This window comes from Gouania willdenowi, chromosome 18, assembly GCF_900634775.1.
Source record: "Gouania willdenowi chromosome 18, fGouWil2.1, whole genome shotgun sequence".
Classification (NCBI taxonomy): Eukaryota; Metazoa; Chordata; class Actinopteri; order Blenniiformes; family Gobiesocidae; genus Gouania; species Gouania willdenowi.
In genome coordinates, this window is record NC_041061.1 from 21012278 (window position 1) to 21038260 (window position 25983).

At 36.9% G+C, this 25983-nt stretch overlaps 1 protein-coding gene across 1 annotated transcript in view; it reads left to right on the plus strand.

The window, feature by feature from the left end:
* Nucleotides 1–25983, plus strand: part of LOC114480175 (neurexin-2-like) — a 484818-nt gene that overhangs the window by 179291 nt on the left and 279544 nt on the right. The window contains exon 3 of the mRNA XM_028474071.1: nucleotides 4626–4646. Within this exon, the coding sequence (XP_028329872.1) occupies nucleotides 4626–4646 (21 nt within the window). The remainder of the gene's footprint in view (nucleotides 1–4625; nucleotides 4647–25983) is intronic.

A 25983-nucleotide genomic window follows, 5' to 3' on the forward strand; every position in this document is an offset into this window, starting at 1 on the left:
TCCCCGCGGTAAATCCTTCGTTAGCTTGGTGAGGATTAGGCCTGAAAAGTCTCTCATTTGCCTCCAAAGCCTTGAGGGATTCATTGGTAAAGACATTCAAGCTTCTCCAGTGCTTCCATCGGAATTTAACTTTGGTTTTAATCTATTTTTATAGCAGCCCACATATGATTTCTGCTGTTTTTTTTTTGTTTTTTTTTTGTTTTTTTCTGACAGCCTACTTGATTATTACAGACATCTTATTAACACTTTCTTGCTGGAGGTACAGAACACTGATATAAACTCACAGAAAAGACTCACCGTATTTGACTGGCTGTCAGTGTCAACACAAGTTTTAATACATGTTACCACTTATTTTAGTCTTAAATTGTCAAAGATTAAAAAATGTACCCAGTTATTCAAAACAAAAGCAATAAAAACTCTACAATCTCAGTGCAGTTGAAAGCCATGTGGGATACAGGCTAATGGATAAACAGATCTGAGAGAAAGATAAAAACAAAAAAGCTAAACGCTTAAAAAACTATTCATGGTTTCAAGAGACAGGCTTTAAGGGGTTCACTTTGAAACCTGGAATTAGCTATCTTCAGGGACATATCTGCTATAACAAATATATATTGAATTTTAAGTGTTTTTCTCATTAATGTTTTGGATTTATGTTTGGTGACTTACAATAAATCTGTGATGGAAGCCCTTTGGGCTAGCGCAGCATACAGAACAGAAGTTTGGTTGTGGATTAAATATGTATCTTTAAATATTACAGATCATTAAATATAATAAATTAAATCAAATAATATTGAGTTCTTCTCTTTTTATAAAAAGCGTCAAACAAACATCATGCGGGCTAAATCACACTGCTAGAGTCCATATTAGCCCCTGCATTGTCTCATATTGAACTTTATTGGTTATGTCCAATACACACACATATATATATATATATATAACATAATATTTCAGTTTCTTGATTATAAGATTAGATGCAAGAAGAATTGTTTCACTATTTAGTCAGAAATCAGCAAGAAATTTTAGATTATTTGTTGCGTTAAAGCCTAATATGTGTACAATGCAATTTGAAATATATTAACATCTTTTGATTAGAATTATAGGCACCAACAGACCCCTGTGACCCTGAAAACAGGAACAAGCAGGTCAGAAATTTGATGGATGGGTGATTGAAATTGTACTGATACAACTACAACACTTATCTAAAATATAAACCCAAATCTGATCGTATTGGTAATTTATTTGTATAACGCCCGAGTTTGTTGGTTATGTGAACCATAACACCCAAACTTAAATTCAGCATTTTACAAAGTCATCTGAACCTTGTGTTTTTAACAACAGTCAACAACCTTTTTTCCATGGCTGTAACTATGTTACACTATCTAATCTGCATACATTGCTTTATTCCTCACCAAACTGGCTAATTATTGGACAAATTCCAATTGGTCGAGGCCACAATTGTATCTATAGCATGTATATTGTGTATGCTTTAAATACATTTTTTACAAAACAATATGCTACATGCTAATGTAGTATTCGTTGTTGTATGCTATTGTGTTATCCATTGCCCCCTACTGACATGGAGGGGTATTTCAATGGCTATACAAAGACAACCAACACAAGCTACACAACCATCAATCTATCTATTTTCTGATCCGCTCGCTCCTTTTTTCAGGGTGGTGGGGGGTCTGCTGGTGCCTATCTCCATGCAGCTTTCATTGAGCATTAGATGGGGGTACACCCTAGACAGAGAGCCAGTCCATCGCAGGGCAACACACCCGTATGTGTGTATTAGTATGTGTATTTCCATTTGTGGGGTGGTTTTGTGGAACGATCTTGATGAACGGATTAAGCTAAGTATGAATATAATGCAGTATTTATTTTATTATTATTTTCACAAAAAATACATTTTTAAAAAGTACAGAAATGATGGAGAATGTAAGAGAATGTGAGACGTTTATGGCACCTGCTCATTTTTTTTTTTTTTGTTTTGTTCTGTTTTTCTTGATTGGAGTATTTATTTGTATTGTATTGGCCTAGGCTTAGAATAAAATGTGTATTATAATGAAATGTGTTCGTTCAAAATAGAAAATAAATAAATAAATTATAAAAAAAAAAAAACACAACGACTCACACTCACATTGGAGAGATATGGGAATTTGAAAACATTGTTAGAAGCGGTGATAATATAAATTCATGTTAGTCATCCTACATCCATTCTGTGGGGATGTTGTGGGGACATACATGCATTCAAAAAAAAAAAAAAAAGTATAAGATGATGGGCTCTGGTGAGAAAAAGAGGGAGAGAAAGAGCCATAAAAAAACAACTGCTGGCTTTCTTCAGACAAACTGTTCCAAGTGTTCAGACTGGCAGGTACTATGTCGCAATGCTGATGAAAACAGAGTGCGAACAAAGTTTGTTCAGTTATTATCCTTCATTCCATTGAAACACTAACTATCCACACTTAGATAAAAAGTAATAAAGAAGTGGCTGGGTGTTTAATGGACTTTATTGTTAAGTAGGATTGCTTGCAACTGCAGCCCTGACCCAAACAGGAGCAATCCTTCAACTGTAAACATCTCACACTCATCTTTCATTTCTTTTTTTTTTTTTCCCCTGCGACTTGCTTTAAAGGCCTGCTAGCAACTCACCAATGAAGACATCGGATGATTAAAATCAATGTTGTATCTTCTGTACTTGTTAGTTTTTGACCTTGCATATTTCACAGCCTTGTTTAAACCTATTGCATTTATTCTTCACTTCCATGCCTCTGCATTGCCTTCAGAAGAAAAGAGGAGATTTATCCATGTTTACAGTTGGAATATTTGAGAAATGTTTTTTTTTTTTTTTTTTTTCACAATATATTCCAGAAATACAGTTTGCACAAGTTTCCCTTTTTTTTTTTTTTTTTTCTTTTTTATTATTAGTGGCATTACAGTCCTCAAGTTGCCAATTCAAGTTCCTTATTGTAATTTAGTAGTGTTTGGCTTCTTTGTCTTGAATCATATTTGTGGTATAAAAGTTATGTTCCAGTACAATACATATCCTGTGTATATCGATATCATATATAGGTTATTAACAGATACATTGGATATTGGCTTTTTATAACTCCCAGTATTGGCCCCAGTATCATATCGACCCTAAAAATCAGGCTCTAATTTTTCATACCCAGTTACATTTTTGTGTTCAACTTTAAACCACTTCATTCTAGGTTCTCCTGTAGCAACTTCTCGTATAGAACCACCAAGGCTCAGACATAGCAATTTTTATTTTGAGATTGACGTTTTAGTCTCAATTTTTGAAAATGCTGCACAGTGCTTTCGCTGTTTAGATCACTTTACTTAATTATTTACAATCCGTGCGTTTTTCTGCAAATAACTCATCCCCCATTCTTAGTCCGATTTTACCGACCAGGGGACCCCAGCGTCCAGAATACTCCAGACAATCAAGCTATGTCCTAGTGTTTTTGTACGTTTAATGGTTATTGATTAATAAAGATTTTAAAAAGAGAAAAAACACCGACCCAAGGGTTTACACTGACAACCCCTCAGATTCAGTATAACTTTAGCATACAGCATTTTCTCTGTGAATGCAGTATTGATATCCGTTGCCATAACCACAACTTTCATGTTTTGTGTTGTCTTAGTATGTGAGAGCAAAAAGCTATTGTTCACTTATTGTAAACAACCACTTGCCGCACACCGGCAGTACCTTGAGAACCCACCATGGGGTCACAATCTGAAAATTGATATATATAACATTTGGTCTGGTGTAGTTGTGCTTCTGTTGAGAATTTTACATCGTGGGTGTATAATAATAAAAGGAGAACCACAAGTATGAGTGAGCCTTGAGTTTCTTCATGGATACGCTTGCCATTGCCTCCGTCTGCCACCAATTCTTTTCTCTGCTACCTGCTTGTCGTCACATCCCAACCAACTAAGTTGGCCATGTCATTGTTTCTTTGAAAGAAAAAAAGTATGTTTGAATTCAAATACAGCTTCAAGGTTTAGTTTGTAAACCCAAACTGGGAAAGAATGACTTGGTCTGCTATTTGATTCTTATTCGGGGGGGGGGTCGCTGATTAAAAAGTTGAAGTTAAATGTTGAATTCAATTCAAATTCAATAGGCTTCCTCATGAAAAAACCTTGAAAATAAATCTGCCATATAAAGCAGATATTGCGTCTCACTTTCTCCCCTGTAAAGGTTGTTTGTGTCACTGATGGTTATTAAATCAGTGTGGTTTTGATTTCTTTGTCATGCCTTTATTTTCCCACACATCAGCCTCTGCCACTGAAGGGCCAGCTTTTATTAATCTGTCTAGAGCCTTAACTTGTTTTTTTTTCTTTTTTTCTCACCATCTCATCCGTCTCTTTTACATATCGCATTACATGCGTTTAAGTAATTATTCAATAGCTTTCCAGCTTCTGAGACATCCAGCAGATTAAAAACCTGATATCGGTAAAGTGTTTTGCTGTGAGTTTGACAAATTCAAGCACCGTTGGTGGCTTCTTCATTTTGTTTGAAGAAGAAAGAATAGACGTCTATTTACTCAAGGAAATTTTGCCATCTGAGTCAACTTTGCTTCTCTTTTTTCCCCTTTGCAATGCTTTCCTATTGGACCTTGAAGCTGAGGAGTATGCTGTTGAAGGTAAGAGACATGCTTTCCTTTCCTCACCTCGTGGTGGCTTCCCATGGAGGCTGGTTGCCCGTTAATGCTCTGTGCCCTCCCTTCGGGTAGGGGCATTGTCAGCTTGGACTGCGGTTAGAGTGACTTCCATGGGGGCCTAAATTTGAGTCAAGGATGACTGTTTGATGTGTACTAGCTAGTTAATTCTTTAACATTTTTTTTTTCTTTTATTCTCTTTAGTTTGGGTTGTTTTTTATTTAAATTACTTTTACAGAATTTGTTCATATCTATAAAAGGCAGCCGGACAGAATCTGTCTTGAGGTTTTGTAGCATACAAAGGCCAATTCCAGTCTTTTTGCTTTCTGTTCATTTTTGTCTTCTCTTCTACAAATTCAACACTGTTTTCTAGCCAGAGGCCCTGAGGGGTCTCATTAGCCCTTGGGCCAGGCATCAAGCCAGAGCCTTGGGGAGGTAGCACACAATACTGACAGATGGGCCTATTTTTTAAATGTAAAGATTTGATTTGATTTGATTAATATCAATACGATTGAAGCTTCCCAACGATTTGTAATTATTTTTTTGACCCCTGGTCTCTGTGATTGCTTGATTTTTAGATATGGGCGTTTGTATCTTGGAGGTTGTGTTTCCTCCATGCTTATATTGTGTTGATAACCTCAGATAGCTTTACTTGGCAGGGGAAATCACTCTTCTGATAACCTTGGAACCCAAGTTTTTTTTTTTTTATTTATATATTTTTTTTATAGAACAATTGCCCGGGCCTCATGTACAAAGGATTCTCCTGCACAATAAAGTGTCATACTCACTTTCTCACAGCAAAATTCAAATGTATCAAGAGGGAAATGTACTTGGAAATTTTCTTTGTATGCCATTTTTTACATTACATACATTAGGCCCCATGTGTATTAAAGGCAACTACCAAACTCAAAGGTTTTTTGGCGGATTAATAATTAAGGGTGTCCTGTATTCATATCGGATATTATTCAGATATAAACAAAATAATTAGTATCAGATTGTATTGGTCTGCATCCAAAATCTCCGATTACTCCATTTCAAAGCATGGACAATTGACAATATTGTTGTTTTTCCCTGACCATAGTTGTTCCCACATTTACTGACAGTTAAAGAATAATTGTGAACATGAATTGTTATTTTGCACTTTAATTGTTTTTATTTGAGGTTAATTTTCATGGTCTTATAATATGTTTATTATTATAATTAATATTGTTATTAATTTTCTTCAATTGCAGAATATGCTTATATTTAGGTTAAATAATAAATACAATCATGTTAAAAAAAACATGATTGTATTTTATTTACTGAGGTTATTTTTCAGGGTGTTTTAATTTGTTTTTTTTTTTAATTTATTTAATTTTATTGTAAAATATTGTTAATTTTAAAGTCTGAAACCCAATGGCTAATAATAAATGGATCAAGACTTTAACATTCCACACTGCAAAATAACTATCAAAAGTATTTATGATTTTTTCTGATATCCTATCGAATCAATATCGGTATCGTATCGGAAGTGAAAAAGCTGTATTGGGACACCCATATTAATCATTTAGAATATTACAGTCTAATCCGTTCCGAGGTGTTATATGTTGTGACAGTTTTCCAGTTTGAATTTCAACTGGCTTGAAACCAGTGTGTTTTGAGATATTTTACTGTAGAATCAACAATCTGTAGGCTACATGCAAATTCCTGCAACGACATTCATACATGCCATCATGTTGAAATGTTGTGATTACCAACATTGTTTTTATTTCTCTTTCAAACAGTACTATAGTAATTAAATATTATACTTTTGCCTTTCTCCAATCTGGATCCAGTATGTTCATTTTCCTCTGACCAGTGGTATTAACAAATGTTTTGACGATTTCAGTTTTTCAGCAATATACATAAAATACCATGAATTTACTGTAGTTTAGCTGGTCTTTGAGTAAACAAGTAGTTAAACAAGTGAGTTATTTTGACCTTGGATACCTCATTGTAAAAACACATTGTATTTATTTGGGATATATTTATTCCGTTCAGTGACCAAATCATGTTTAATCAGTCTTGCTAACCACATATGCTGGGTATGACTGATCGTGAATAACTTTCACACTTAAAGTCCCAGGAGAGGCTGGTGCCCCCCAATGTTGGCTTGGGTTGGGGGGTGTACGGGAGAGTTCTTGCTCCTTGACCACAAGTCTTTGCTTGATGATATAACTACATTTTAGCAGCCAGTGCAACGCTTTGCCATCTTTGAGCTAGAAATATGATGTTTTGGAGACATGACTAGATTTGTTGTGGGAGTTACAAAAATTCAAATAAAAATGTAAGTGGGGAACATGAAGATACCGTACAGGCCTATAACTGACTGGGCTTCTGAAAGAGTCAAATCAAATCAGTCGTAATGTAGTGCAGAGAATCTCTGATGCGAAACTCATGCTGCTGATGCGTAGTCAGGATGTTTTTGGACCCGTGCGTCAGACGATGATGTGACGAAAACGTAAATGGTACACTTGAGAGTGTAACTTTTATTGTTTTCGCTCCATCTCAACCTACAACCTAACCGCGGGGTTTGGCCGCATCATCATAACATCCCGTTTGGCCTCAGCTCAACTCAACTCAACCTTTAATTGTAAAACAACCGAAGTTGACAAAATGCTTTACAGATTACAGCACGTAACACAAACAATGGTTAAGAACAATAAGAAAGTACAAAAACACAGTGTAAATAGATTAAAACTAATTAAGATTTGTCATGTTTGTTCAATTTTGATTAAACAAACATAGCCTTAAGAAGCGCATCTTCCTCTTTGGTTTTATTGGCGGAGGTGATGCATACTACCACCAAATGTACAGGAGTTGTAATGACATGCTACATACACAGAGCGGGGACAAACAGCACCAAAATTAATGTGTGGGAAACACTGAAATATGACTTAGACTTACTGTAACAATAATGCACTTTGGTTGGTTCTCGTGGGGAAATGAGAAAGATGAGGCAAAACAATCAGTGAGCTAACGCTAAATGTTTGAAGTCAAATTACAACATGAACTCGTCAGGAACAGTTCAAAGTGGTCTTCATTATTTTTTACATTCATGAAGTTGAAGAAGAGCAGATCAGTGCTGGTCTCGGAGGGCCTTGACGTTAAATCCTGAGTCTGGCCAGTCTTGTCCAAGACCTTCAAAATATGGTCTAGAGACTCTTCTACAACTTTAGTGCCAATGCCAGGCTTTGATAAGATAATGATGAGTAATCATGATTTGAGAGTGATCACTTTTCACATTGTGGGAGATAAATTTTCCATTTCCGTGACTCGTTGCTTGGTTTTTTTATTTTGATCACGGCTAATGATCTTTCCACTCTGTACCGAGCAGAACTCTGACTTAATCCCACCCTCAGGGGGGTAGGGAGGGGTAACTATGTTTTCCTGCCAGCATGACAAATAGAGTTTGATGTTGGTAGGAGATATGGGATTATGGATTTGTGTGTGGCCCACAGTCATAAGAGATTACTTTGGATCATCCAAACCAGATTAGTTTTATTTTTATTTGCTCAGGAGAATGAAAACAAAATCATCAAGCACAAACTTTGCCGTTTGCTAAGTGCGTGCATGGGAAGGCGTGCGCCATGGCAACAGCATGAGTAAACAGAGTAAACGATAAATGCCGCGATGTCGTCATGGTATTAATGGAGATTTGCTTTGTTTTCTGGAACAAATCATGCTTGTTCACAATCCATATTCTGATGATAAAGTCGAGTGTTGTGGATTAAATGTAGAAAAGTAAGCAATTGGAGGATTATCTAAAGACTGCGTGTAAGTTCCATAAGAGGGACGTTTTTGAATTGCACAGCAAAGGGACTGCAGTTGGATAGTTTTACCAAGAATGCAATCAGACGCTCAACCAAAATTGTTTTATATTCACATTTTCCGATTACAATAAATCAATGCTTTTCATGTCACCAATGCGAGTGATTGTACAACATACATTTCTTCTTTACACTTCTAACAGATGGGCATAATCATATTTGTCCATTTTTACAATCTATAAAGTTTAACTGTGCTTTTTATATTGAGTGCACGGCATATTTTCACTGTTCAAACAAAGCCATTGACTTCTCGGAAATTTCTGACTTATTTTTGCTCATGAGTATCTGAGAAGAAACGATGGGAGGAAAGGACAAACAAACTAGCTGGCTGGCTTGGATAGCGTTGCTAGAAGAAGTTTTGAGGAGGAAATGGAATTAAACTATGCCTCTTCCGTTTTGAAATTGCTCAAGAGCCTTTGGACAGTGGGATGCCTTGATGTTTGGTCTGCCAGACTGCCAGATGTTGCTGTGAGATTACACATCCTCGGGTCCTGGAGGAGGCCAAGTGCAGCCATGCCTGTTCTCACAAGATGTTTATTTCACCCCACGCACAGCTGTCTCTTTTTCTCACTCTGGCCTTTTTTCTCACTTTGTGATAAAGCGACGGAGTGGGTTTTCTCTCGCGAGCGACTCTAGATGTTTCTGTATCAACACGCATTGCCTTGGGCTGTCCTGTTTGCTATGATGGAAAGAAATGGGTTGGACGGTGCATGGCTTGGATCTCTGGTGGTTTATCATATCTGTCCTTCAGTGTTTGTGTGTAGCAGATATACAGTGTTTCTGTGTCACAACTCAATGTTTAAATTAGGGCTCAATATTTGTTTTAGTTTTAAATGATTATTTTATGATAAGATGTATTGGTTTGTGTAAATTGCGGAGGAAAATATATGCAGAGTGTGACTATTTCACACTCTAAACTTGTCATTTTATGCTGATCACATGTTCTCCATGAGTTTTGTGGGTGTTTGCGTTTGTGCAAATAAAAGCCTCCAGTATCCAAATTCTTGTCATTGTGCACGATGTGGTTGTGACCCTAAGCATAACTTATATTTTTACTGTATTTCCACTTATTTGTCTTCATTAATATTAGTTAGACTGCTACAAATGTTGATTATCTGCACCAGTAGATGAATGCAAATAATGGTTTCCATCATCTCTTTGAACGCTTTAATTCTTTAGATAAAGATCTATTAATAAACTTAAGCCAGTATTGTTGTCATCTAAAGGTGGGAAAATATATATATCCATTTTTTGACCCGCTTGCTCGTTTTTTCAGGGTTGGGCTATATATAACATACTGTATATAATTATATATTAAATATATATAATTTTGTTTTGTTTTTTTTTTCGTTTCAAAAAACCTTGTATCATGATTGCGAGCCCATTATCATCTATCGTCGGGAACTCAGTGTATTGCCCCACCCCTATTATTATTCTTTGTAGAGATGTTTGATATTTAGTTTTTTGTCAATGACTGATATGCCAACATTATTCTGATATCAAACGATACCGACAGACAAAATGTTAGGTAATTTAATGGATTTCCAATATAAGCATTATTTTATCATTTAAATTTAAAATAAATAAATACATAAATACATAGTAATGCCAATAAATTGTTGGTTCAATACTATTGGACACCTATAATCCTTAGAATACCTTTTAGTACCAATTAAGTTAATTACCCAACAACGGTGTGTTGTTGCACATTGTCTTGTTATTTATGAGAACTCCATTTTTACCAGAATGTGTGGCATGAATTGGGGTTACAGGCTCTGTATCGTTAATATTAAACAATTTACCAATTTAAGAGACTGACATTAAGTTTCAGTAAGACTCTGTTCCGTCTCCTTGCTTCTTGACAATATTCAAAGCCACTCTCTCTTCCTTTCCCTCCACCCTTTGTTCTATCTGCTGCGCTTCACCGTGATAGTTTTCTTGTCTCCTCTGGAGGACAAATTTAATGGCGGTAACTTAGAAAGGTTTTGGCAAGGTGCCACCAAGCAAAGCTGTGAAATGTAGCTTTTCACTATTGTTTAAAGCTAAATGAAGTAGACTGATGAATGGAGCATTAAAAGAAAGCAAACGGTGTCACAGACGCCATATGTCGGCTGGTTCATATGCTAGTTCCTTGATTCATTGACATTGCAAAGTGTAGGTTGAAAAAGTTATTGCACGTTTCTCACTGATCTGTTTACCTTTTGATTATTTTTTAGAGCTTTCAATAAAGATCATGGTTACTTTATTAGGTCAGGGACTCAGCGTAACACCTCAGAGATACCTCTTCTCTTTTATCGAGACAGTGGTTTTTCAAAATACCTTGACGTGTTTTCAGCTTTTTTTCTGAAGTGTGAATTCTTTTCAAACACTTTGCCACATGACCTGAGGAAAAAAGTAAAGGAAAAAAAAAAAAAAAAAAAAAAAAACTATCTACCGAGAACTAAAGACACAATACATTTCTTGTAATGTTCTGCATTTGAGATATTTATGTAATAAACTATGAGATGAAACTGTCGTACCATCCACAAAAAAACAAGAACAACATTGATGTGATTGAAAAGGTTCAGCCAAGAATACCTTGATCTTAAGTATATAAGAGTTCATCTAAAAGCACCAACTGTAATGAAACTTAAAATGTATTTTGGGGTGATCACAACAAGGACTCAAAATTGTTGGAAATGCCATATATTCAGGTTTGTTTGAGACATCAATTTGTCAAAATAAATTAAATGTTATCAAGACGTAATGAAGAAACTGGAACAACTACTGTTTAATTTATTTTGACATTATTAGAAAGGGACAGGCGTCCAAAACGGCAACTGTCCTTGGAAATCGGGGAAGTTTGTTCACCCTAATAAATAGCAGTGTTGCCGATGATTTTCATTGACTCATTTCTAAAAATAGTAACTTTGTGACAGATCAAGCAACTTTTCCTGTTGTATACATAATAATAATAATAATAATAATAATAATAATAATAATAATAATAATAATAATGATAATACATCAATTTTATATAGCGCTTTTTTGGGGTATAAGGAGGTGGGCGTAGGCAGAGTGGAGGGTGAGTGGGACAGTGTTGTTGGAGGAGGTCGGTGAGGTAGGCAGTGGCCAGGTTATGGACTTGTAGGTGAGGAGGAGGAGCTTATAATGAATGCGATATTGCACAGGGAGCCAGTGGAGTTGTTGGAGGATGGGGGTGATGTGTTCTCTGGACCGGGGTGTGTGTGAGCGGAATTCTGGATGTATTGTAGTTAGTGTAGGTGAGTGGTGGGGAGTCCATAGAGAAAGCTATTGCCGTAATCGAGTCTGGAGGTGATGAAGGTGTGAATGAGAATTTCAGCTGTGGTCTGGGAGAGGGAGGGACGGAGGCGGGTGAGGTGAAAGTTTTTGTAATGTGTTTAATGTTTGACTGAAATGAGAGGGTGTAGTCCATTATGAAGCCAAGGTTGCGTATGGAGGGGTTGACATTGTGGCCGTCAATGAGGAGGGTGATGTTCTGAACAGAGGGAAGAAGAGATTTGGTTCAGGTGATGAGGAGTTCAGTTTTATTGCTGTTGAGTTTGAGGAAGTTATTGTCCATCCAGATTTTGATTTCAGAGATGCAGTTGTTGATGGTGGAGAGGATGACAGGATGATGTAAAGTTGAGTATCGTCTGCGAATTATTTCACCGAGGGGGAGCACGTAGATTGTGAAGAGGAGGGGGCTGAGCAGTGAACCTTGGGGAACACCGTGGGTGACGGGGGAAGTGTGGAATTTGCAGTTGTTGACAGAGAAGTGGTAGCGGTCGGAGAGGTAGTAGGTGAACCAGAGGAGTGCTGAACCAGAGATACCCAGTGATTGTAGGCGGTGGAGGAGGATGGTGTAATCGATGGTGGTGAATGCAGCGGACAGGTCGAGTAGGAGAAGGATTGATAATGAACCAGTGTCAGCGGCGAGGAGGAGATCGTTAGTGACTTTGAGGAGGGCCGTTTCTGTGCTGTGATGGGAGCAGAATCCAGAAGAACCCACTGGAATTTTTCGAACAGCTGAGAGGAGTGAAGACGTTGTTGGAGTTGGGTGATGACCGAGCGTTCCAGGATTTTTGACAGTAGCGGGAGATTGGAGATGGGTCTATAATTGTCCGGGTTGTCAGGGTTGAGACCAGATTTCTTCAGGAGGGGTGTGATGGTGGCGAGCTTGAGCGGAGAAGGGAGAGAGCCAGTGGTAAGAGAAGTGTTAATGATGCGGGTGATGAGAATGGGAATGCAGGTTATAAGCAGGGGAGATGGGATGCGGTCAAGATGGCAGCTGGAGAAAGTCATGGTGGAGAGGAGATTACTGGTGTCAGATGGAGACAGAGGGGAAAAAGAGGGAAAGCTATTGGAGGTGAGTGGAGTGAGTTCAAGGATGGCAAAGAAGCGGAGGAAGTGGATGCCAGTGAACGATTTATGGTTTGTATTTTTGTGTGAAAGGATGACAGGAAGTTGTTGCATTTGTCTGATGTGAATGTGGAAGTGATACCGTAGAAAGCAGGGGTTTGAGGAGTTGGAGTGGATGATTTGAGAATCACATCTACTGTAACCTACATCGATGTACATACCCCCTCACTTCCTATGTAAGCAACTATGTGATGACATCATCTACTAACTTTCTGTAAAGCCAATAGTGCTCAAGTTTGCCTGCTAAAGATTTGACAACACCGATCTGAAACTTGCCATTAAATACTAATTTTAAAATCCTCAGCCAAAAAAAGCAGTTGTGAGCTACTTTCACAGCCAGCTAGCTAAGCTACCTAATTTTGAAAACTTTTGCTCGTTCTTCTCCCTAAAATAATGCAGATTGTTGTGTCAGTACAACACAAAAAAGTCTTTGTTGACTTAAGAACATGTTTTGGTCACACTTTACTTGAAATTTTATACATTTGGCTGACATTACGCTGTCATCATGACATGACACCTGTCATTAGCATGCATAAGGTGTCATGAAGGCTGCCATTAAGTGTCGTTTTTTAATCAAATCCCAAACCTTTGTTACCCTAACCTTAAACCTAACCCTACGCGATCCCTCCACCCAACCCAAAAAATGCCAACATAGTTCCAAAGGTGTCAAAATTTAGCGAACAACACTTAATGGCATCCTTCATGACACCTTATTCATTCTAATGACAGTTATTGTTAGCCTTATGTATAACACTTTAAGTAGTAAATTCATTTTCTCTGGCTAGAAACCTGTTAGCATTTCTAGTTGCTCCTTCATTATTTTGAAAATGGGCTCTGAAACAAATTTCAAGGGGTGTGTGTGTGTGTGTGTGTGTGTGTGTGTGTGTGTGTGTGTTGCACTCAAATTTTAAAATATTTAAAACCTGAATATCAGTTTACACCTTCCTTTATTTTCCACGAGGCACCAGAATGTTCCATCGGGGAAGTCAAAACTCAGTTGTTGTTTTTTTTTGTTTCTCTCTTCACAAAAATGCTTTATTTATTTATTTATTTTTTTAAATTTATTATCAATATTCCCTAGGTCCCTATTGTAGTTAAAAACACAATTAGACCTTTGAATGCCTACAACTGCAAACCTCTGATTTTAGGAAGGTCAGGTCACAACGCTTGTTGTGAGTTTGTCCATTTTATAGACAGCATGGATACTTCTTTTTAATATTTTTTTGGCGAGGTTCTTGAGCCTTGTTTCAGATGTGTCTGGCGTGTATCTGCTGTCTGATATTCATTAATCAGGTGTACAGAAATGACTGAAGGGCCCTGGGTGGCACACGGCGCAGCGGAAAATAACTGTCCGCTCAAATTGACATCAATAGGCTGCTAAGATGAATGAGGGCAAGCAATAAAAGGAGGGAAATTGGGAACCGAGACCCTTCTACCATCATCCCTCTTTCTCATTTCTTAATGGGAAAATCGTAACACTTGAGTGAGCTTGTTTTGCCACTGAGGAATTTGGTCTCACTCAAATCTAAAATGGTATTCCTTTAAGATTTAAACTGGCACAAAATGCTTCAATCGTCTTTTAGGCGCTCGGCCATTTATGACGGCTCATAATTACTTTTTGTTTTGTTTTTTGGTAATTCAGTTGATTTTCATATTTTGTCATTAAGGCACACCTGGTATAATCATTTTACTGATATTTATTAATTCCAATCTCAAAGTCTTGAACATTTTCTACATCAGTTTTATTTATTTAACCCTATTTATTTATTGACTGTAAATGGTTCTATTGTTAACAAGAATATAATTATTGATATAATATAATCCCTTAATTCTGTAAAGTGACTGTCTATGATAAAGCGCTATATAAATTATTATTATTAATATTAATATAGCGTTAAAAAAAATCTAATTAGATTGTGATACTAGAGATTATTTCTTCACAAAAAAAAAAAAAAAAAAAAAAAAAAAAAAAAACTATAAATTATTGTTACAAAGAAAGTTAATTAATATTGGTTTTAATGTGATACCATAGTCTAGGAAGGGGTAATGGGAACTTTTCCCATGCTGACATATACAGTATATATATATATATATATATATATATATATAAATAAATGACAAAAAGAAAGAATGTTTGAATTCACACGTTTGCTCCAAAACTTTTGTAAAAAAAGTAGTCACATAGTAAATGGTTAAATTTAACTTTTTTCCCAACTGTGAGATGTGTCATTAAATCTAAATCAAAACAACTCTCATGAGTGAGCTTTAGTTTCAGTTTTTACAAAGTAGGAAGTCACTAAGAAGATTAAATTAAAAGATCAATGACAAAGCCATGCTTTTCTGAAATAAATCAAATGTAAATAGATTTGTAAGGTTGTAGCAGTAAACAGGAGGTAAAATCGATAAATATTGTGTAGCTTAAATACAGCTGGTGGTTTTTGTCGCAAAACTTGTGTATGTGTTTGAGCAAAGTCATCAATCTTACAAGGAAAGACACGAGATTGGCTTTTCAAACTGCTTGTTTGTTGAGACCTGGCTTGTCTGCAACCAGTCTGTGATCAATGCATTTGGTGCCCCTGACTTACAAAATAAAATCACTTTTTATGGCTGTCATTGTAGATCAAAACAAGACATCTCAAAGAAAAGAAAATAAAACCAGTGGGACCACCCAATCCTCTGCTGTGTCAGAGTAGCCAAACCTCCATGATGAGTCATAATGTGAAGGCTCTTAAATTTGCCAAACAGCTGCCACAAACGCCTTCCTCCTTCCAGCTCCTGTTTATTTATGTCACAATCTCTAATTCTCTAGTGGTCAGAAAGACGGAGCTTTAATGCCACTGACACAAAGTCTGAATCATGTCTCATGTTATCACACAAACGGGGCCCAAGCACATTTGGTGGGAAAAAAGGATTGAGGGAAATTGCGCGAGTTCAGCCGTCTGAGTACTGTAACAAAAAGACATGACCTGGATACTTCACTAAGATTCACTTTTAGACCATGTTCCGCCACTCATAAGTAAGCCATGGAAAAGCCTGGAAAATCTTCCATCCAAATCTTTTCTAATTTGGGGTGCACATTCATGACTCACACAGAATGAACCCTATCGATTTATGTTGGTCTTTCCATGTTTGGAAGGTGGGTCACACACAGACAGACGCGTTTCACACAGCTCAAACAGCTTGGGGTCAAACTGACCCCAGACGAACAACAATGTGTACAATATGTGGTCAGCACATTTAAAACATATATCATGATAATTTTATGCCTAATGACTTTTCCTCATTTGATGTGTAAAATGTATGAAGAAGCAAAAAACTGAAAATTAAAGTCAATTATCATTATTTTTTGAATAATAAACATTGAATGGGGTCAAATTGACCCCAATGATAATGGGAGGGTTGAATTATTCAACAACAATACAGAAAAGCACTCCAATTCAACAATATAAGGTTAATTTCAAGGACATTTTAAAATGTTTTAATGCAGATATTTTAATAATAAATAAATAAATAAATAGATGGTACCTTTCCTGTACATTTTTATCCTCACAGATGGGGAAAAAAAAAGACATTTTATACACAGCCTACTGCATGTGATCCAATAAAACCTGGTTATAAATGTCAGAGAATGTCTCTGAGGCGCTGGTAGAAAAGTGTCCTTTTCTGCAATATTAAACACAATGCAAAACAATTAACCCTCACCTTCACGCAACACATAAGGAAACCGACTTGCTCGATGTTTAGCCGTAATATGCGTTGGGAAATGAGAGCGTTTTGAAATCTCAAAAGCAAGTGTGTAGAAATAACAACGGGGCGGGGATCGGCTGAATTTGCATTTAAAGTTGTGATCGCAACATAATAAATTTCTATAGGGTTATCTAGGAATACTCAATAACATTCAAAACTAAATGTCTGATATTATTTGATACTGCTATACACATAGACCCCTCCCCACAACCTAATATTAAGTCACGTGACGTATATCCTTGTGGAAATGTAAAATGTAAGCCTACTTTTAAGGTGATGACTCACTGCACGTGTTCCACAAATAAACAAATGCGCAAAAAAAAAACATTTTCTCCAATAATGGAAAAAGTCCCATATGTTTTCATTATGTTGTCTCAAACAACAGCACAAACACGACATGATTTAAAATGTTTGTGTTGATCATTTTGTTTTTATCTTATTTTGTGTGTGCTGTGTTATCATTGGAGTTATGTGCAATTTTGATGTTTGTATTTTTCAATTGTTCCATCTGTTAATTCTATTCTCTACCCATTACTCTAGTCCTATTTTGAAACCAATTTAAAATCACATCTACTTCTATGTTTTTTTCAGGCAGTTTGGTTGATGAGGGGTTTGATTCACAACTGGTACAAAATTGAAAGCATCAAGATCAGAAAATGCAGCATTTCTGTATATACTAGATCAATACATGAGTACCAGGGGTATCTGTACCCTTAGGTGTACCTGAACACATCACAGAAGGTACACGGACACATTTGTCAATTTAATGTCTAACATTATAGAACATTTTTTTTTTTTTTTTTTTTTTTTACATGCACGCAGATGTCTTCTTCATTCATTAATAATGAATTCTGGCACATTCTTTAAAATACCTACATGAAAAGGTGAAGTTAAAAACCCTAAATGGCAAAATAAATCTGAAATAGAATAATAAAAAGCTTTAATCCAAGGATAATGTTGCACCAGACACAGGAAAAGGGTTTAGACAAGTTTAAAAAAAAAACAATGCATAACATGAACTAGTGCTGGGCGATGGACCAAAACTCAATCTCAATATTGTTTTCTGAAAATGGCAATATACGACATAAATCTTGATATTTTCAATTCAAATACAGTCTCTATTGTGGCATTTTTTAGAGAAGGGTCTGGGTTAGGACGCACTAAGAAATCCATATAACTGTGTTTCATGCTGTTCTGAGAAGTAGCAAAAGCAACGACTTCTAAAACGAGTATTTTTTTTTTTATATACAAAATTAGTTATAAAATAAAGTACTGCTGTCAAGAGATAAAAAAAAAAAAAAAATAGTTTTTAACAGACTTGAACAGATGCAGGCGTAGCCATTTACATTTCTCTGTATGTGAGACTAGTCCCAAGGGCTGCGTGTCATAATGACGTGTACTTTTGTCAATCTTCAAATAATAGAAATTACAAAGGAAATAAAACGTCATATGTAGGTCTATAAGTTGGCACATCATAACACACTTTTCTGACATCATACTTGTTGCTTTTTCTGTCCTTCATATAATAATATTCATCACGCCATGTTGGCAGCATGTAGCACTGTCCGTGTGTCTGTGCTAGCTGCTACATTTGTGCACAACTCGGCTTTAGTTTTCCATCCGGCGTTTTTAAAAGACAAAATGAACGCAAACGAAGCTGAAAAGCTTTGCAGTCTCCGTCTTGTATTGAAGTGTGTGTATCAGTATAATGGGTATAACGGGAACTCTTGAAATAGGAAAAGGTTCCACGCTGTTTGAAGTGCTAAAAAAAAAAAAAAGTTATTTTTTTAGTGCGTTTTTCTTTTCTTCACTGTAATTAATCATTCGCAATTAACGTGTTAAAGTGACAGCCCAAAAATAAAAATACAGTATATTGATATAAGCAATATTGTTGTTTTCTAAATTGCCAAAATAGAAAACTCAATATATCTTAAATCTCAATATATTACCAAACTCTAACATGAACTAAGGAGTACTCGTGATTAGGAGTGTCCTGATCGGATATCGGATATTTGTTATATTATATCTATTCAATTGTAGAATACTGTAGATACTATGTTGAAGGTTAAAATGTATGTATTGGTTAATGAGTTTTTCTCATACCTACTTTTGCTGACTATTGTTCTCTGTTTGAGTAACATCACTTGATCAACCATTTTCTAACATTCCACACTACAAAATAAATGATAAAAGTATGTATGATTTGTGCCGATATCGCATTGAATTGATATAGGTATCGGCCAATACTGAAGGCCGCAACATTAGTGTCGTATTGGAAGTGAAAAAGTTGTATCGGGACATCCCGGATAAGATGGTACATGGGACAGAAAAGGTTGTGAAACACTGATCTACACCATCTAGTGCATATGCAGTGTCAAAACCGAGTGACTGCAGACGGACTGATCAATGTGAGACCTCCAGTCAATGACGACGTCCAGGGACGACGAAAAACATCACAACAATAAACGCTGAAAGAAATGACATGAATCCTACGACTTTTTGCACATTTGGCTTTCTTACTATTGTGCTTCCAATCATTTGTCAGTTGAGTTCTAAGATGTAGTGTAGGTGGACTAGACTGCTACTGTTTCACTGTCTATCTCCCGCCTCTTCAACTAAAAGCCTGCTTTCCTTTCAATCCCTGACTTTCTTAAGATATGAAAATAAAACCCATGCAAGCAAGAACATCTTTTACACTGTTTATTACATCTTTCCACAACCACAGGCTGCATCCCAAACAACCCTTGATATTGTTTCTACATGGGGGGATTTATTGCAGCCCACTACTTCTTCTTAGTGTTTTTGCCTTTTAGTACTTTTGCGCTGTCAAAAGGTTGCGTTGTAAAAAAATTCCAGGCTCGAGAGAGCGCAAGCCAAACACATCAGCGCCTTAAGCGAGCGGCCCAGTTGAATAAGATAAGGTCAGAGCTGTGCTCCTGATTTAGAGGATAGTGAGCGACTCCCATCTGGACACTGACAACCAGCTCTCTCTTTACTCTGAGCCAAGTCAATGAACAGACCTTCTACCTGTCTGCTTCGCTGTTTCTCCTCCCCGTCAGCCAGAGAACATACACTATTCATAAACTTAGGGAGAGGGGTTGTCTGACCTTTATGCTGAAATGTTAGGGCAAATTAGTTGTCAGGGTAGTGGACGTGGCCACCATGCTAAGTCACAGCAACAGTCACATGCTGCTTTAGCCCACTGTTTGTATAGCCTTATGTACCACTACGAAGATAATAAAAACAACAACTCTTTTTCCACTCCAAAAACCATGTTGAAAAACTTAAATTTTTTTCAGTCTATACATTCCCAACCCTTGAATTACCATCACCCGCATTCCCTTTGATTATACAGAAGCCTATAATGAGCCACAATGCAAGTAGATCCCTGTTAAAGAAGAGTAAACATTAAAGCTTGCAGAGCCACTGGTCCCAAGAGTCCACTATGCATATTTATTACCTTGCATAATGGGTTTCTTAAAAATAAACACTACTGTCTATATTCAGCACGCATCGGTTATATCTGCATGGTAATTATCCTCTTTAGAATGTTGGACTTGTTTGTTTATTTGTATGTAATTTGTACGTGTCGCCTGTGTGGTAATGTATTTTTATTTTCAGTCCAAAATAAGCGTCACATATCTGTTGACCTCAATGTCAATGATACAAGTTATTATTTTTCCCTTTCCAAAACATCGTTTTGTTCCATTAGCAAGAGCCAATTCTCGTCCACCGCATTGTATCATGAACTCTGTCGATCGTCCCACTCATACTATTTGATTTATTGTTTGTGTACTCCAAAAATAATTGGTTGAATCACCGACTCTGCAGTCTACGTCTTTTCAGAGAAAACATGATTATAGGCTTTAAGTTGACCACGTTACTCAAGAGAAACTACTTGTTGAAGAGTTTTGTTTCCAGTTGTTATGCCATGATAGGCTAACATTTGAAAGACTATTAGCCTGAAGCTAGGAAGCACTGGAGGAAAAAAAAAAAAAAAAAAAAAATCAAATTATGTTGGAAAATAAGACATGGTTCATTATTTTTCACCTAAAATTAGCAACCATAGTTTGTCCATTGACTTTCTAAGTGCTGCTACGACCAGTGGCGTCACCAACCTGTTTTTTTTGGGGCTAAAATCCAAGATATTATTTAATTAGCCTATATATATATATATATATATATATATATATATATATATATATATATATATATTTTTTTTTTTTTTTTTTCTGAGAAATTCCACCTAAGGAGTTGCTCTTTAAAGCCAGTATCATGTCATTTTTAAGGACAGCAACAACTATTATCGACTCTTTTGTATTTTGCTGTTACAAGGTATATTCAAGAAAACGTCAAGTCATTTTTTGAGTATGCTGAGGTCGGCCCGAGTGTCAAAAAAATCAATCAAAATATGGTCAACCTAAACAACATACTCTAGAAGATAAATAAACGATGAAAAACACTCGTCTCACTTTAATCTGAAATAACTTGAATGGAACTTTAGATGTCTGGGGATACGCAGTGAAGCAGTCAAGGTAGTTATTCATTTAAAACTATAATAAACAGCATATTTGGTCTCTGTGCCTTTGTGTTTGTTCTCTGCGGTTCGATGAGTGCTGCATGTTAAGGCCCAGCAGTTGTTGGGCGTTTGCCTGTTTGCAGTCGGCTCCACTCATTGTTCAGCGTGAGAGGAAATCTATTGCGGGGTGATAAACATATTGCAAAGTAAGCTTATTTTGTATTTGTATTTCGTATTTAGCTTTGTGTACACTGGATAACACCACAGAATGTTCACACAGCAGTTGTGTGAGGTCAGCTATTTCACCAGTTCCCATGGGGATAAACAGATTTAGCATACTGTCAGTGAGGTGTCCAATGATGAAACTCAATCTGAAACTAGTGAGAAATGTAGCCATAGGCTTGTTATGATATTCAGGTTGTGAAATGTTATGGATTGGCCAGCAAGATTTTTCTTATGGACAAATGTACACATATATCTTTGTTAATAAATAGATTATGAACAATCTAGCTAACATAAAATGTAAAAGGTGAGTTCCACTTTTTATCACGATAGCTTGGGCTAGGTTAGCCACAAAGTTTGGAATGGGTATATAGGTTTGAGGTCTATCCGTTCATCTGTCCGTGCGTTTGAGTTAAAGGGGACAACTTTTCTCAGAAACTGTTTAAGATAGGATTACCAAATCAACATCAATACCTTGATGGAGCTCGAAAATGAGAAGCGCACAAATATTTCTTTCCAGAGTTATTGCCCTTGTTCCGTTTTTTTGGACTTTGATGTATTTTCAAAGGTGACAGCTTTTCTTAGAAACCGTTTAAGACAGGATAACCGAATTCGGTGTATGGCTTCAGAGTACCAATACCTTGATGGAGTTCGAAAATCAGAAGTGCGCAAATATTCTTTCAAGTCATTGTCCTTTTGCCTTTTTTTTTTTTTTTTTTGAACTCTGTTCGAGGTACCTTTAAAGGGGACAGCTTTTCTTAAAAACAGTTTCATAATTTTATATTCCGTGATAATATTTTCTCATGTATGCAACTAAGTTCTTTGATATCGGACATTCAGGAAAAGGTTGTGAGTTGTAATGACAACCAATCTGGCGGGGGATGTTGATGACTATATCTTCTTGTCGGTCTTGATTTTGTTCACGCCTGTGTTGCGCAACCACCTTAGCAACGTGATACGGTTACAGTCATTACAGTATTAATTCTTGAGGTGTTATTCAACTAAACTTTATTTATGAAGGACCAAATACAAAAAGTCATTTCAAGGCACTCATCAAAATATAAATTCCAGAAGAACTGAACTTGGAGGCAGCAGCTACCTGCCAGACTGGTTAGGGTTTGGAGAACAGGAAGTGATGAACAGAACAGGATAGAGAGAAAGAACAATAAAGTGCAAACTACGGATCAGATCAATAATCAACTTTAGTTGTTCTGAAATAAACCCTTCCTAAATAGTAACTGAAACCCAAAATCAAAATCTGCTGAAAACCAATGTACGGTATTTCCTCATTACGTCTGTGGAGGACCCAACCACAGAGAGAGATTGAGGCAGCAGGCAGGCATTGCTTTCATTGAAATAGTCCACGTTTAATAGTTAAACCAACAAAACCCCAAAGAGGCACAAAGAAACCAATGAGCAGGGGATATAATGCAGCAGCACATGAACAGGGGAACACTGACAAAGAACCAGCAGCCATTCAAACACCTGTCTAAACACTCAGCTAAATAGTGTGGGAGGCTTGATTGGGAACGGGCCACACCTGGGTGCCAAACAGGAGGGAGGGACTCACTCGACCCAAACATACTGACATCACTGGGGGGTGGAGACACGAGCAGGAATACCTGGGAAAACATGAAACTACACGAAACAAGGACTTATAGAACTAAAAGCGAACCACAAGGGCAAAACACAAACAAACACTTAACAGACCCAGACATAATGTTTTTGAATGATTCTCATCTAGCTCTTAAAAATGAAGTCAAAGTATTACAATTTGGTGTATTTTGTTGTAAAAATGTAAGAGTGACTGCCCTCTTTGGGCTAAAACTCGGCTATTACATTCAAATTTTGCTATTGGCGTTTTGGTGGCTTCTTACACTGTTGGCCCCGCCCCTCCTATAAAAACTAGCACCTGTGGAATCTGTGGCAAGTAGGTTAAATTCAAATAATTTAACATACAATTGAATATTATGGGGGCGCACGGTGGCTTAGTGGTTAGCACGTCCGCCTCACAGCAAGAAGGTCCTGGGTTCAAGCCCTGGGGTGGACTTGGGTCCTTTCTGTGTGGAGTTTGCATGTTCTCCCCGTGCTGCGTGGGTTTCCTCCGGGTCCTCCGGCTTCCTCCCACAATCCAAAAACATGACTGTAAGATTGATTGGAGTCTCTAAATTGCCCATAGGAGTGAATGGTTGTCTGTGTCTGTGTTGCCCTGTGATGGACTGGCGCCCCATGAAAGCCGGAAATTGGCACCGGCAGACCCCCGCGACCCTGTTAAACGGGAATAAGCGGGTATGAAAATGGATGGATGGATGAATATTATGGGTGTCAGCAAAAATTGATTTGGCGATATATTGTGATATGTAATTATCGTATCGATCCAAAAAAATGTCCAAATGTTTTTTTTTTTTTTTTTTTTTTTGCAAAAAAAAAACATTTAATTGCACTGGCAAGTAAATGCTCGGTAACTGGATGTCTCATGACATCCGACCTTGTTAAACTACATCACTCCTCAATGCATTTTAGCTTAAAAGAAAAATAATAATAATAATTTAAGAACTTAACAGAATCAATTTGATAATCATCCCACTTGTTTTTGGCATTAATACTTGAATTACAGTAAGTTACCATTTACTTGTTCTTGCAAGTTTAAACTAAAATGAAATACATTATATTTCATACCATTTTGGACTTGTAAAGGTGTAATTTGTGGTTATTGATATCATGATATATCGTGAATGTATATCATACTGTTTAGTATCGGGATATATTGGTATATACTGTATCGTACTGTGTGTATTGTCAGATTCATGGCAATGCACACCCCTAAAATATATATATATATATATATACAACCTAGATGCATGTCAGCCAAAACCTCGGGGTTTAGTTACTCTTTAAACACTCAACATTAGAGTATATAGTTGCATAATAATGGTTACGTATATTCAAATAAGTCCAAATGTAATACTTTGTTTTTCTGTTTCTTATTGAACAGGTTTTTATATATTTCTTTTCTCACTTGGACATGCTGAGTTACATTTACCATATCATATCCTGGCTGCCCTTGCTCTATACCTGGGACCATGATTGAATACCATGATGGAAACTATCAACATCCATTTCATCCATATTTGATGAGTGAACGTCTCCCAACCATTACACACAACAGGGGGAAGCTGTAATCAACGTTTAGACGTACTGGGAATAATCATTTACCCAGATAACGGCTGTGTTTATGCAGGCACCGCAAAAAAAAAAAAAAAGGTTGATTTTTGTGTTGTTTTTTTTTTTCTTTGCTTCATAAAGACGACTCTGATTAGCTAATAGCATGGCTGCGTTTATCTTCACAATATTAAAGCGTATTCACTCTGTCACATACTGTATGAATGCCTCCATTTACACAAAACCCTTTGTCAAGTCCAAGACTGAAAAAAAAAAACACAAGCAAGCCATCAACCCAAAAGCTGGCATGCTGTCATTTTAGCCAACTATCGATCAGGGCAGAATAACTGATGAAGTGTCTGCAGTGCACATGCACTCTCAACAGATCGCTGGATAACTGCTGCATTGAGCTGTGTCACCAGGGAAAACTTTGGTTCTCACGTGGTGGACCTCATTACAGCAGGGCAGAGCATTTACGGAAAGCTGTAAATGCACAAATGAGGTCAGGACGGGTTGTCAGGATTCTAACCCAAAACAAAAAAATAAAGATTAACATTTTTATATTCTAGTAGTTTATTATACTACTGGTCAAAGTTCTCTATTTTAACACGCATATCATTTTAAGCATCTAACCTCGTTCAATGTCTAAGTAAACGTGCATCTCTTATACATTCTGATAGGGCACTGGTGATTATATATATATATATACACACACACAATTTGGAGTTAATTAGCAATAATAAAGAAGACAATTTTGACAAATGGCCACTGGAACTGTAAACACTGTTATTGCGCATTGTATTGTGGGATGTGAAGTACCATAAACCACAAGTTTCAAACTCAAGGCCCGGGGGCCAAATCTGGCCGTTTCGAGCATCCAATTTGGCCCGCACGTTAAAGTTTAAAGTCGAAAAAAACATGAATCATTGTGTAAATGACCAAATAATCCACCTGTAGCTATCTCAAATTCAGCAAGTCTACAATGCATTTAGCGAGAAGCATTTTTCCTTTGTTTATATCACATGAATGCAGTCATTTTAAATTGCAAAATGTGGAAAAAACTAAAATTTTTCCACAAATCCTGCAATTGAAAGCTAGAGCACAATAATTACAGTGGTGGCCTAATAATTGAGGAAGCTGGCTTGTAATCGGAGGGTCGCCGGTTCAAGTCTCACCTGGGCCAGCACTGTGGGATGTTGAGCAAGTCCCTCAACCCCCAACTGCTACCCACCACTGCTCCTCAGGGATGGGTCAAATGCAGAGAACACATTTTATATGTGTAAAACGTATTTGACAATAAATAAAAGTGAAAGCACTGATTCTTCTTCTAAAGTTGTTATTTTAGTCCCCACCTGAAATCTAAATTCCACTTGAGGTCAAACTGGTTCATATTTGACCCCTG